At 41.6% G+C, this 14,670-nt stretch overlaps 1 protein-coding gene and 1 long non-coding RNA gene across 10 annotated transcripts in view; one reads left to right on the top strand and one right to left on the bottom strand.

Annotated features, from left to right (window-relative positions):
• The window catches only part of CR1 (complement C3b/C4b receptor 1 (Knops blood group)), a 203,735-nt gene that overhangs the window by 186,138 nt on the left and 2,927 nt on the right, over positions 1 to 14,670 (top strand). For 6 of the 9 annotated variants that reach the window (XM_054521535.2, XM_054521512.2, XM_054521478.2 and 3 more), the window contains 5 exons: positions 2,650 to 2,735; positions 5,165 to 5,563; positions 7,594 to 7,696; positions 10,049 to 10,134; positions 12,199 to 12,426. In XM_054521535.2, the coding sequence (XP_054377510.1) occupies positions 2,650 to 2,735; positions 5,165 to 5,563; positions 7,594 to 7,696; positions 10,049 to 10,134; positions 12,199 to 12,426 (902 nt within the window). Of the gene's footprint in view, positions 1 to 2,649; positions 2,736 to 5,164; positions 5,564 to 7,332; positions 7,510 to 7,593; positions 7,697 to 10,048; positions 10,135 to 12,198; positions 12,427 to 14,670 lie in introns of those variants that run through there. The other 3 variants (XM_054521558.2, XM_054521528.1, XM_054521496.2) reach the window with 3 other exon arrangements.
• The window catches only part of LOC112129062 (uncharacterized), a 38,471-nt gene continuing 23,934 nt past the window's right edge, over positions 134 to 14,670 (bottom strand). The window contains exon 3 of the long non-coding RNA XR_008510197.2: positions 134 to 2,097. This is a non-coding gene — a long non-coding RNA (uncharacterized LOC112129062). The remainder of the gene's footprint in view (positions 2,098 to 14,670) is intronic.

Raw genomic sequence — 14,670 nt, 5'->3', positions numbered from 1 at the left:
GGGAACAGCTAAGCCAGGTAGTGAGTAGGGGCTACGTTTGTGCCACCGCAACAAACACAGAAAGGAAGCTTGTGGTGTCCAGCATATTTGCCAGCCTAGGCTTCAGAGACCATAGCACCTAGAATCTGACAAAATAAAATTGGAATAAATCCAAAGTCCTCTTTTCTTTTTTGAGCATTTTTAAAAATACAATTGATAAATTTTCTAACTGTTCCTTTCTCATCTTGCATTGCGGAATAAGTGTGAACCTCTCTGCGGCATGAGGCAGAAAACCATTGAGCTTATGACAAAAAACCGGAAATACATGTAAAAGAGACCAATTTTTAAAAATCAGGAGACATTTTACAAAAGAGATTTACTGCCAGGAAACCAGGAGAACTTTCAGAACACTCTCTTTTTCATATTTTTAACAAGATTCAGTTGTACAAATAATTCTGTGAAACTAGCCATGAAGTTTGCACATGAATGAATATATGTAGTCAGTGTGTTTATATATTTCATTTCATATATGTGTCATATATATGTATGTGTGTGTGTATATATAAAACACTGAATATTGCAGAAAATTAAAGCAAAGAGTAAGAAGAGTTAACCAAATTTTCCCTGAATGCAGTGGGAAAAGATGAAAAGGAGAAGACAGGTGGGCACAGTGGCTCACACCTGTAATCCCAACACTGAGAGGCCGAAGCAAGACGATCATGTGACCCCAGGACCTCGAGACCAGCCTGGGCAATAAGGCAAAACCCCATCTCTACAAAAAAGTATAAAAATTAGCTGGGCGTGGTGATGTGTGCCTGTAGTCACAGCTATACAGGAGACTGAGGTGAGAGGATCACCTCAGCCCGAGAGGCTGAGGCTTCAGTGAGTTGTGATGGCACCCCTGCACTCCAGCCTGGATGACAGAATGAGACCTTGTCTAAAAAAAAGAAAAAGAGAAGACATATGTAAGACAGTGTTAGGATTCAAAATATGTACAAAAAAAATTCCAGAAGGGTAAGCAAATAAGCGCATACCTAGCCATCACTAGGGAAATTTCTGTGTTTCAGGGATAGAGAAAAAAACTCAGATTCCAGAAATAAAACATGAAAATGTAATACCCGCAAAAGAAATGAGTTTACTGGCACCACATTGATTCTACACAACACTAACTTGTAGAATTTCTATTGAGCCAAGCTAATATTCACACCTAGAAGCTCCAGGTACACATTAAAGAATAAGCAAAGACACAAAAATTGTACCATTTAAGTATGTTTCCCAGGCAATTCATCAGCAAATTTTTAAAAAGGAGAATGATGAATTCCAAAAGAAATCTCAATGAGATAGAAAAGTGGTAAAAACAAACAACAACAACAAAAAACCATAAACACAAAAACTGGCAATGTAATCATAATTTGGTAATAATCTCTGTGAAGTCACAGAATATATCAATAGAAGTTGAAAATGTGAGAAAGCAGGAAAAGGTAGGCTAGACTTACAGAAAAGATGAGTAGACTGACTATACAGAATTTGAGAAAATAGGTTTAAATATATGTATCAAGTGTATATATCTACAATATACATGCACATATATAAAATTAAATTCCTAATTGGAAAAAATATTAATTTCCAAATTATTAGAATAACTAAAACAGCTGAATCTATCTGTTCCATATAGTAAGGGAAGGGAAGGAAAAAGAATAGCAAGGAATGCATTTGTCTCTGTCATCGGAAATAAGCCCCCTCATGTTTGGGTCAGGTCATTTTATTCATTGCTTTCTCCTCATCCTCATCATGGGACATCGTGAAATCATGAAAAAGGTAGTGAAAGAATGATGACAAGGCCGAGCACAGTGCCTCATGCCTGTAGCCCCAGCACTTTGGGAGGCCGAGGTGGGAGGGTCACCTCAGATCAGGAGTTCAAGACCAGTCTGGCCAACATGATGAAACCCCATCTCTACTAAAAATACAAAAATTAGCTGGGCATGTTGGCGCATGCCTGTAATCCCAGCCACTCAGGAGGATGAGTCAGGAGAATTGCTTGAACTCGGGAGGCAGAGGTTGCAGTGAGCAGATATTGCACCATTGCACTCCAGCCTGAGCGACAGAGCCAGATTCCATCTAAAAAAACAAACAAACAAACAAAGCAAATCAAATATATAATTTATTTCAATCCATTTGGTTTAATCTTCTTGTCAAAAAACCAAGTCTACTAGACAGGATCAAAAGCAACAAATCTTGTATTTATAAAAACATGCCTCAAGTTAAATGGCATACTATTACACACACACACACACACACAGACACACACACACACACACACATTAAGGGAATACGCAAACAAAAAGTGGCAGAAATAATATGAGAAAAGACAGAACTTAAAGAAATTGTCAAACAGGTCTACAAAATAATTGTTTTATTTTGGTGCCAGGTACAGTCCACAATGAAGCCAAGATATTAAGAAGTAAAGTGGACCAGGAGAAGTTAGAGCAGAAATATCTCTTTTCAATAGTGAGAGCAGAAAAAGAAGTAGAAAAGCTGGAAACAATAGGTAAAGTTTAGGATAGGCCTTAGACTCCTATATTGTAATCCCTCTGGTTTGCCACATATGCATGCTGTCAGGAAGTTGATGAGGTATGTACAGCACAATTATTTTCCGTTTTTTGCGTTTAGGCACCGACTCATTGGTCACTCATCTGCTGAATGTATCATCTCAGGCAATACTGCCCTTTGGAGCTCGAAGCCGCCAATTTGTCAACGTGAGTTGAAATCTCTTTCCCCATTCACCCCACCATTTAATCCTAGAGTTGTCCTCCTAGAATTACAAAGAATGAATCTCATCCCTCTTGCAAATGGTATCCTTCTGATATTTGAAGAATCTAGTCATATCCTTAAAATGGCTCACAGCATTCCAAACTTTCACCTTCACCTAGAAATGCTTTTTTTCTTATCTCAAGGTGTAATTTATTTTAAACTAGTCTTTAGCTCATTTAAATAGCCCCCAATTTCATCCTCTGTTGGGTGAACACCTCCCAGTTTGAAGAGCATTTTCTTTAGTGAAGTCAACAAATACAAAGTCAGTGAAAGAAACCCTATATCTGGCCGGGCGCGGTGGCTCACGCCTGTAATCCCAGCACTTTGGGAGGCTGAGGCGGGCGGATCACGAGGTCAGGAGATTGAGACCATCCTGGCTAACACAATGAAACCCCGTCTCTACTAAAAATACAAAAAAAAAAATTAGCCGGGCATGGTGGCGGGCGCCTGTAGTCCCAGCTACTCGGGAGGCTGAGGCAGGAGAATGGCGTGAACCCGGGAGGCGGAGCTTGCAGTGAGCCGAGATCGCGCCACTGCACTCCAGCCTGGGCGACAGAGCAAGACTCCGTCTCAAAAAAAAAAAGAAACCCTATATCCTCTCTGCAAGCTCTTAGTATCACATCAGATATTCAAGCCATGCAGCTCTTTCTTCCTTCTTATTCTTTGTCTAAACAGGATCATGCCATCTTCCCTGTGAGTTGTTTGAAAGATGAGCTTTCTACATTTTGGGGAGCAAAGAGGAATGAGCAATTGCAAGCTAACAAGGAATATAAAATGTGTATAATCCTGGGTTTAGTGATGGTGTGAGGAAATCAGCAATTTCAAACCCACCTGGTGGGAGAATAAGTGGGAACAAACTTTGTAGAAGGCCAATATACTGGCTGGGCACTGCCCTACAGTAGAGTAGGACACAGTATTCAGTTCTTCCAAGATCAGATGAGATTGGGTGCATTCGGGGTGGTATGGCTGTAGATCAGTATCCAGTTATTTGTATTACTTCTTAATCTGTAAGTATTGTGTTTATTATATGTAATATTGTATATTTGTGCTTGCTTTGTCTTTATTAGTTCTGCCAGAGCTTTTTTTATTATTTAATAAAGATGTTATACTGGGCCAGGTGTGGTGGCTCACACCTGTAATTCCAGCACTTTGGGAGGCCTAGGTGAGCAGATGGCTTGAGCCCAGGAGGTCGAGACCAGCCTGTACAACATGGTGAAACCCTGTCTCTACAAAAAATACAAAAATTAAATGGGCATACTGGCACACTCCTGTAGTCCCAACTACTCAGGAGACTGAGAGGTGGGAGGATTGCTTGAGCCAGAGAGGTCGAGGCTGCAATGAGCCATGATCGTGCCACTGCACTCTAGCCCGGGCAGCAGAGCAAGACCTTGTCTCAAAAAAAAATGCTATGCTGTATGCTTTATTATATTAATATCCAATAGAATAAAGACACATGCCTTCTATATAGACAGAACTAAATTAATAATGGTGAGATAACATAGTTAAATTCTCATTTAGCAGGAGAAATATAAATGTGTACTATAGGCCAGGCACAGTGGCTCACACCTATAATTCCAGTACATTGGGAGGCCCAAGGTAGGTGGATCACTTGAGGTCAGGAGTTCGAGACCAGCCTGGCCAACATGGTGCTACCCCATCTCTACTAGAAATACAGAAGTTAGCTGAGCGTTGTAGTGCATGTCTGTAATACCAGCTACTTGGGAGGCTGCAGCAGAAGAATCATTTGAGGCCAGGAAAGGGAGGTTGCAGTGAGCCAAGATCATGCCACTGCACTCCAACCTGGGCAACAGAGACTCTGTCTCAAAAAAAAAAAAAAAGGAAAAAAAAATGCACTATAATAATATATGGACACATTTAGCAAAGTAATGTTAACTACGAAGAGCAGAACTCACAATATTATAAAATTGTAAGAATATATCTGTACATTAGTAAATATTAGATGAGAATGATATTGTGAATATTTACTTCCGGTAATTTGGGATTTCAAAAAAGCTATTAGCATAATTTACAATAAAGTATAATTTTAAGAAACCATGCCGGGCACGATGGCTCACGCCTGTAATCTCAGCATTTGGAAGGCAGAGGCAGGTGGATTGCTTGAGGCCAGGAGTTCAAGACCAGCATAGCCAACATGACCAAACCCCAACTCTACTAAAAATACAAAAATAAACCAGACACGGTGGTGCATGCCTGTAATCCCAGCTACTTGGGAGGTTGAGTGGGGAGGACTGCTTGACCTCGGAAGTTGAGATTGCAGTGAGCCATGATCGTGCCACTGCACTCCAGCCTGGGTGACAGAGCAAGACTCTGTTCCAAGGTTTTGTTTTGGTTAACTTGCTGTCTCTTTTCCCAGGAATTCCTTGTGGGCTACCCCCCAACATCACTAATGGAGATTTCATTAGCACCGACAGAGAGTATTTTCACTATGGATCAGTGGTGACCTACCGCTGCAATCTTGGAAGCAGAGGGAGAAAGGTGTTTGAGCTCATGGGTGAGCCCTCCATATACTGCACCAGCAAAGATGATCAAGTGGGCGTCTGGAGTGGCCCAGCCCCTCAGTGCATTATACCTAACAAATGCATGCCTCCAAATGTGGAAAATGGAATATTGGTATCTGACAACAGAAGCTTATTTTCCTTACATGAAGTTGTGGAGTTTAGGTGTCAGCCTGGCTTTGTCATGAAAGGACTCCCCCGTGTGAAGTGCCGGGCCCTGAACAAATGGGAGCCGGAGCTACCAAGCTGCTCCAGGGGTGAGTCTGACTGAGGCCTAGAAGGGCCCTGCCAGTGACATGCATTGCTGTTGGATCAGGAAATGAGTATTTGTTCAGGGGGAGGGATGTATGGTGAGGAGGGTGGGAAAGTAAGTTTTGGGGGAAGAAGCATGAAATTAAGAATCTGGGGTGTGCATGCACCCATGCATATGTGTCTTCATTTTGAAAAGCAAGACCTTAATTAGCCAAGAAAAATGGCATTTTGGACTCATCTATTAATCAATTCTCAGGGCAAAGTACCAGCTGTAATCTCTCTCAATTATATTGAAAAATTATATGGACTTTATGGTCAGCTGTGCCCTAAGCACTTTATATACATTATCTCATTTATTATTTATAACAACACTGGCTTATTTAAGGGCTTGTGTTTTTGATGGCTCATCTTGTCTACTGATGCCACAATAGCTGGCTTAGCAGCGGAGTGGGAGGTGTTATGGCTGATACATAGGGACAGAGAAAGAGCTTACAATTCTTCCACCAACCCATGTTAGCCTTGTGCAACCACTGAGCTGGGAAGACAAACAGATAAAGGGATATAAAGACGGATGTATTAAGGTAGGAGATGGGCAGGGCTTGTGTTCTGGTCAGAATCCTGCTAACCAAAACAGAATCTGGCCTAGACAGGATGAAGTGAAAAAACAGCAGCAACAGGCAGATGGCGATGAAAGCAATCACTAGCTGCCCTCATATTCCCATCAGCACCATGACAGTTTACAAATGCCATGGCAACGACCTGGAAGTTACCACCCCTTTCCAGGAAAGTTCTAAATAACACGCCCCTCAATTTGCATGGATATGCCCCTTAACTTACCTGTAATTGGCTGGGCATGGTGGCCCATGCCTGTAATCCCAGCACTTTGGGAGGCCAAGATGGGCAGATCACCTGAGGTCAGGAGTTCGAGACCAGCCTGGCCAACATGGTGAAACCCTGTCTTTACTAAAAATACAAAAATTATCTGGGTGAGGTGGCTCACGCCTGAAATCTCATGAGGCTGAGGCAGGAGAATCACTTGAACCTGGGACACGGAGGTTGCAGTGAGCTAAGAACACACGACTGTGCTCCAGCCTGGATGACAGAGTGAGATATCACCTCAAAAAAAAAAAACAAAACAAAACAAAAAAAACACACAAAAAACAAGAAACAAAAATAATTTACATGTAATTGAAGTGGGTTTACAGGAGTATAAATACAGTTGCCTGCCAGGAGCCCATATGTTGCTGACTCTGGGCACACTGCCTGTGAGTTAGCCCTGCTCTGCAAGGGGCAGTACCTTTCTAAAAGATTGCTGTCTAGCACCACTGGCTCATCTGTGAATTCTGTCCTGGGTGAGGCAAGAACCCTTCCAGAGTAAGCCCCAATTTAGGGGCATGCCTGTCCCAAAACAGTATGACTGTACTTTAGTCATTGGTGTGCAATCAGAGAAATTGGGGGAAATCTGTAAAACAGACTTGGTCTCAGGTGACAGTCTCATTACCTGAATAACAATGGTACAAATTGGGATTACCTCCCTAGGAAATATGTAGATGGAGAATCCACCAATACTAATAACTCCACATTGGATATCCAGAGCTAGGAGAAAATACTTCATGCCCTGTAGATTTACAGGTGAATTTGGGGCCATGTGCTAGGGAGAATTGGGTTCTATTTCTCTACCTTTTACTAACTATGAGGCCTTCAGCAGGCATAGGATATAGCACAAGAAATTCCCCCATAACTAACAAGTACTCTGGAACTGTCCTTTCCACAGTGTGTCAGCCACCTCCAGAAATCCTGCATGGTGAGCATACCCTAAGCCATCAGGACAACTTTTCACCTGGGCAGGAAGTGTTCTACAGCTGTGAGCCCTGCTATGACCTCAGAGGGGCTGCGTCTTTGCACTGCATGCCCCAGGGAGACTGGAGCCCTGAAGCCCCCAGATGTGCAGGCGCCTCAACTCTCTGGCTTCCAGATTGCTCTCTTTCCCCCTCACATGGAGGTCTTACTCCTGTTGTTTTATTTTTTCTTCTAGTGAAATCCTGTGATGACATCCTGGGCCAACTCCCTCATGGCCGTGTGCTGTTTCCACTTAATCTCCAGCTTGGGGCAAAGGTGTCCTTTGTTTGCGATGAAGGGTGAGTGTGACCCAGCGTTGAGACCAAGGACTCAGTGTGGAGAATCACTCTCTTGAGATCAGGGGTTAATCCAAATAAGGAGCTGACCTAGTAGATAAGAAGTACCCAGAGAGATTAATTTATGGAAGGGTAGTTTTGAAATAAGGGTAGGGACTAAGTGGCACCACCTTCAGAAGACAATGAAAAAATGGCACATACAACTCAATGTCAGATACAAACCTAAATACAGTCACTGATCTTGGGTACACAGTTGGAACTTGAAATGAATGGGTACATATTTATTTGGAGGCAAAAGAACATAATTTTATAAAATGTATGCTAGAAAAAAAAGATGAATGAGATGAAAATTGTTTGCCTCATAATAAGGCAAAGTTTGTTTTAGGAAACTTAAAACCAATCAATAGTGGAATCTGTAAGTGTATGGATAACTATGTGTTAACCCAATTACATATCTTCATGTCAAGAATGGCCAGTGTAATTGTTTTGACACAAGATTTTTCTCAGCCACTTTGCCAGCTGGTGACCTCTGGCCAGAAACACCCCTGCCCAGGCCTTGCTCTACCCAGGATCAACGCAGGAGACACCTCATCTACTTGGCCCACCCAGGCCGTGCCAGGCTTGTGCTCTGATGCAGATCCCGTGGCTGCTGCGACTACATGCTCAGTCTCTGGGAGGGGGTGTATGAGTGAGCAAGTGTGGGTTCCCGCTGGCTGTGCCAAGCACTGGCACAGGAGCGGGCTCCGTGCAAGGCTTGCGGCTGGACCAGGCGTGTCACACTGAAGGGAAAGTGTTGGTGCCCAAACAGGGGTCCCCATGACCCCGAAGCCCAGAGGGGGTGTAACAGCATGCTAATAGCTCTTAGCATTTGATAATGCCTGCAGCCCAACAGATGGCGGTGTGTTAACAACTCTGTCAGTTCCATCGCCCCGCTCAGGCCTGCATTTCCAAGGCTGACTTGGCCTGCATCTCCAGGGCTGACTGGACCTGCTGGTGCTTCCTGTTGCATGGAATAATTGCCCTCCCCTAGGAGACGGCAAAGAGCCACTGTATTACAGCCTTCTTCCTACCTGCATTTGGTGGGTCCTGAGTTCTTGTCCTACATCCAAGAAGAACAAGCTTATGCTGACAATAGAAGGGTTAGGAGGGTGGAGAAGAGTTTTATTGAGTGACGAAACAGCTTCTCAGCGGAGAAGAGACACAAGGGTGGACCCCAGATGAAGTCAGGGGGTCATTCTCTCAGTGTGGCTGGTTCTGGAGCTTTTATGGACTCAAGAATTGGAAGTGTGTGTGAATTGGTTGGTGAATATGCAAAAAAGGCTAAAACAAAGCCACCACTCAAAGTTGGGCACAACAATGCAAAAAACCAATTAGGGAAGAGCAGGTATATGTGAAATAGATGAAGAGTGGGGATCAATCAGAGGAAAGCACAACCAATGGGAAGAGAGGTTCTCAAGCCAGTCCATGGATTTACTTGGAACTTGTAGCTAGGCTTTAAACTGTCTTCAGCTTGAAGGTCGGGTTTCACCGGGATCCGCCCCATCTGCCTATGATTTGTCTGCCTCCTGCTTCTACAACTGTCAAGTGGTATTATTAGTTGTTTATGTGTATCCATTATTCTTGGTGGTACAGTATGAGTCTGGGGGGATAACTAGATTGAGCAATTAAGGAGTTATTTTTAATAATTTCCAAGGATTCTTTGGCATTTACAAAGTCCACCACCTAATAATGATTTCCAATTTCAGAACGATTTTAGATTTCAGAAGGGAAGCAGTACTCAATAGTAAGTTGGGCATTTCAGGGTGGCAAAGACTCCTCCCCCGACCCTTCTTTTTTTCTTAGAGCATGTGGTTCAGCATGCTTCTGTGAGCCTGTTTCTGGCCCGTTACATTTGGAGTAGCAAGAAGAACAGATATTCCTGGCTTTGCTTACCAAATCAAGAGCTGTTCTGCCTCATGACCCACTAATGAGAATAAGTGGGATGTCAGAGAGCCATCAGTGAAAGATTACACCTGAAGGTTATAGCTCTTGTGCCCATGGAGAAGTCTGGTTCTGTGTTCATGCCTTCTGTAGGTGATGCTAGACTATGAAGTTTATATGGCACTTCAGCTCTGATTGCTTTGCCAGTCACAGGGTACCATGGTTCTTTAGAATAAATTGGCCTTTGAGTTTCTGTCAGCTACTGAAGAATTCAGATCCCTAATGAACTAAGACTTTTAGCTAGACCTGAACCTAAAACCCAAATGGTAGTCAAGGAGGAAATGGTAGTGAGAAAGCTGAGCATCTATTAGTGAAGAAATCAAGGGAGAGATGGGAATTGCCCACACATTTGCTACCACTTTTTTTTTACTTTAGGTTCCGATTAAAAGGCAGGTCTGCTAGTCATTGTGTCTTGGCTGGAATGAAAGCCCTTTGGAATAGCAGTGTTCCAGTGTGTGAACGTGAGTAGAAAGAACTATGTAGTTTGGATAGCTCTCCTTATTTTTGTTTTCCAGTGTGTTTTACTGCATGGAATCACTTGTTGTCTGGATCTTTACTTAGCAAAATTACTGATAAAAATACTTCTTTGTTGGAAGAATTTCAAGAAGGGTCTTGTAGGACTTCTCTGACATTTGTTACTAATCTGTAAATCACTTAGTTTAATGACAGTGTTTAATTTTGTGGGGAATGTGTGGCAAGAAACTAGACGACATAAAGGTGCAGCACGTTTTAGTTAGTCATTTATTTTTAGTTTTCTTATAAGGAGTAATCTTTCTTAAATGTTTTTTTCTTTTTTGAGACAGTTACCCAGGACAGAATGCAGTGGTGCAATCACAGCTCACTGCAGTTTCAATGGCCTGGGCTCTAGTGACCCTCCCACTTCAGCCTCCCAGTAGTTGGGACTACAGGTGCATGCCACCACATCTGGCTAATTTTTTATTTTTTGTAGAGATGGAGTTTTGCCATATTGCCCAGGCTGGTCTCAAACTCCTGGGCTCAAGCTATCCTCCCACCTTGGCCTCCAAAAGTGTTAGGATTACAAGTGTGAGCCACCATGCCCAGCCAAATTTTTATGTTCTTTTATCCCCTCACATATCACAAACAATTTAGTCAGCTTGTTTTTTAGCCTGCAGTATTTAATGACATAGGGCTTCCCAAGTGCTAGGACTTTCCATGTGTAGAAAAAGCAATGAAGAGTAAAAGAATAGTGAAGTCACCTCCCTACTTTCCTGGAGTATATTTTCTTGTTGGGAAGAAGACTAAAAACAATACAATAAGTAAACAAAATTCTAAAAATTATAATATATAAAATGGTAGTGAAATAGGGATGTTATGGAGAAAATAAAAGAGTTATATGATAAATTAGCATGGTGGAAGGAGCTGGGATGATGAATCAGTGTCTGAAAGGATGAGGTGTCCTAAGTTTCCAAACCATCCACTTAAATAAAATATACCAAAATTCAGAAAGAATTCAGAAACTCTTAGATAAAAGTACATGTTTGACATACCAAGACATTACTGATTTACCCTATTCTGTCTATTAAAGCAAGGCATTAATTTTTTAAACCTTTTTTTCTTATTGGAAAATGTTTACTTTAATTTGCATTGTGTTAAAATAACTTACAGAAATCAATTTGGATATTTAATGGTGAGTATTATGGTGAAGAACATTCAATACCTGAGGAAACTCAAGTATCCAACAAACTCAACCTTACAGAGACACATGGAGCTGAAAATAAATATATAAATAAACTTAGGAAAAACACAAACAAGTAAAATTCAAGCATGGAAGTCAATCATTGTTTGATGTACTAAGTCTTTTATATACACATAATTCTGATAAACTTGGGCATCTCTTCCTAAATTCATATCAAATTAGAAGCATCAGTGCTTTTAGGGAAGGAACTGTTCTAAACAGACTAAAAGAAGGAAGAAATGATGGCTAATAATTTGGAAGAAAGAAAAAAAGGCTCTTCGGCACCAATTAATCTGGGTAAAAAGAGCCTTACCAATGTAGTCTGGTGATACCATTGGAAATTTGGTATTGGTACTGATGATAATGGTCTTGAATCACCAAGAAACATTTACATTGCTAAAGATGATAGTTCATGATTATTAAAGTTCATGGATTTCCTTGGAACTTATGGTCTCTGATGGCCAAAATTTTGTCTGTCTTGAACCTCATTGTCAACCCAGGAATCTTACTATGCCTGATTTAAAGTAGACAACCAAATGGGTGTTTGTAAAAAAATAAAAAAAAATTACTTTCCAAATTCATTATGAACGTAGCTACCTGGATGGTCCAAAAACACTGTCTTTGGGCTTTTGCAATAAACTGTAATTTAGGTCTCACATCAGTTAGTTGCCTCTCAACAAAAGCCTTACAGATTTAAATTCCATCCACCTTAGTTATAGTCTTTCTAAAAGAAAAAAAATTACATTCATAGCACAGTCACAGGTCACTAATATTTCAGTCATCTTAAGTGAAACTCTAATAGAACTTAAAGCTCTTGTTTTCTTTCTAGAAATCTTTTGTCCAAATCCTCCAGCTATCCTTAATGGGAGACACACAAGAACTCCCCTTGGAGATATTCCCTATGGAAAAGTAATATCTTACACATGTGACCCCCACCCAGACAGAGGGATGACCTTCAACCTCATTGGGGAGAGCACCATCCGCTGCACAAGTGATCCTCAAGGGAATGGGGTTTGGAGCAGCCCTGCCCCTCGCTGTGAACTTTCTGTTCCTGCTGGTTAGTATCTGTTTCCACATATCCTAAATGGGTTCAGAATATGTAGGTGAGAACCTCCATATTTCTATAGTGACAGTCATTTTTGCTTGTGAAAATGGCTTTGCTATAACTGTCAGAGACAGAACTACCTCCCAAGTAAATGACAAATGGGTTCTAGTAGGCACACTGTGTCTCAATTGTTGGTATTCTGATGGCCGTTGGGGTGAGGAGGGTGGGATGGTAAGTAGAGAAGAGAGTGGACAGTGAAGAGAATTGGTGAGGTCCAGATTTTGTAAAGAATATTTTCAAAGTACTGAAAACAAATGCTTTAAAAATACTCTTTTATTCCACCTCTACTACGAGTTGTTTTTATCCTGGATAGATAGATGTGCTGCGCAAAAAGTACATCATGATGTAATTTACTTCAGAACTGATAACGCTATAAAAGTAATTTAAGAAATTCAGATGTAGGGATTTATACTTTTTATATTGTTTCCAAGGGTTTGTTCAAGCCTCTGACTATATTTAGTTGGCCCTTCACCTCACCATTAACAAAGGGAACTCAGGAGGCCCTGGAGAAGCAGAGTTTAAGACTGTACTCTTAGCCTTCATAGCTCATTCCTTTGATATATTAGTCTGGCTTTAAACGACAGTACCTGACAACCGTAGATGCATTTGTGGCTGTGACTGCCCACACAAGCTCCATCCTCCAGTAAGGACAGAAGAGCATTGAATTATAAAAGGTGTTGACTTTTTAATGTGTTTTTTTGAGATGGAGTCTTGCACTGTCTCCCAGGCTGGAGTGCAATGGCACAAACTTGGCTCAATGCAACCCCCACCTCCTGGGTTCAAGCAATTCTCCTGCCTCAGTTTCCCAAGTAGCTAGGATTACAGGCGCCCACCATCACACCTGGCTAATTTTTGTATTTTGTAGTAGAGACGGGGATTCACAATGTTGGCCAGGCTGGTCTCTAACTCCTGACCTCAGGTAATCCACCTGCTTCGACCTTCCAAAGTGGTGGGATTACAGGCGTGTGCCTGGTGCTTTTTTGACCTGTTGGCTAATTTGACTTAGAATTTCTGTATGTTGAAAAATAAATAACACAGTAGATAGATGAGAAATATATGGAAAATACAGCAAAGGGTTAATAGTGTTATCTTACAGGTAGCAGTAGTGGTGGTTGTGGTACTAGTTTTAAAAGTTAATATATAATGAATACTTAGTACCACTGTTAAAAGATAGATAGGCTGGACATGGTGGCTTATGTCTGTAATACCAGCACTTTGGGAGGCCAAAGTGAGAAGATCACTTGAGCCCAAGAGTTCAAGAGCAACCTGGGCAGTATAGCGAAACTCTGTCTCTACAAAAAATAAAAAAATTAGCTGGGCATGGTAGCGCATGCCTGTAGTCACAGCTTCTTGGGAGGCTCAGGTGGGAGAATCCCGAGCCTGGGAGGTCGAGGCTGCAGTGAGCTGAGATCACAACACTGCACTCCAGCCTGCACAACAGGCAAGATGCTGTCTCAAAAAAACAAAACAAAAACAAAAACAAAACAAAACACACACACACACACACATACACACACACACACACACACACACACACAAGATAGCTTCTAATTTAATTACACAACAACCTATGAGGAGGATAGTATTCTTATTATCTCATTTTATAGGTGTAGAAACTGAGACACAGAGGGTTTAGGTAACTTGCACAAGACCACAGAATGGGGTAGCCTGGGTTCAGCCATACCATCTACTTATCTGTAGAGACTGTGCACTTTAACAATAAATAAATGGTCAAAGGACTTAAATAAATAATTCAACAAGAGAGAATATTTAAGTACTGTCATAATGAAATGGAAAGCTATCAGGCCAAGGTCCCAAACACCAGATAATGGGCAATTCTTAAGTTGGATGAAGGAGATACATACAAAGAATCAGAATGGGCCAAATAACTATTAACCAGCAGGTTCTTGGAACTCAGAGCTTAGTCTAAACTCCTTGTGAATTGGGCTGAACCACATAGGAACTCCTTTTGTCTCTCTGAACTAAGACTCAGACTAAAAGCAGTCCCCCTTTGCCTTCTTGTTCCTAGTCTCTTTACCCTATCTAGTCTTGGCCTTTGACATCTTACTGCTTTATAGTGAGAAGAGGCAAAGAAAATTTCATGATCTTAGAGACTATCGAAATAGAAAAAATAAAACCCAGTATTTTTCCCTAAGACTTGGGATAGATTGCTTAAGATACCAGTCCTAGGCCCTC

This window comes from Pongo abelii, chromosome 1 (genome assembly GCF_028885655.2).
Source record: "Pongo abelii isolate AG06213 chromosome 1, NHGRI_mPonAbe1-v2.0_pri, whole genome shotgun sequence".
NCBI lineage: Eukaryota > Metazoa > Chordata > Mammalia > Primates > Hominidae > Pongo > Pongo abelii.
Note: the sequence above shows the minus strand (reverse complement) of the source record. Positions and strands in the feature narration are given on the sequence as shown.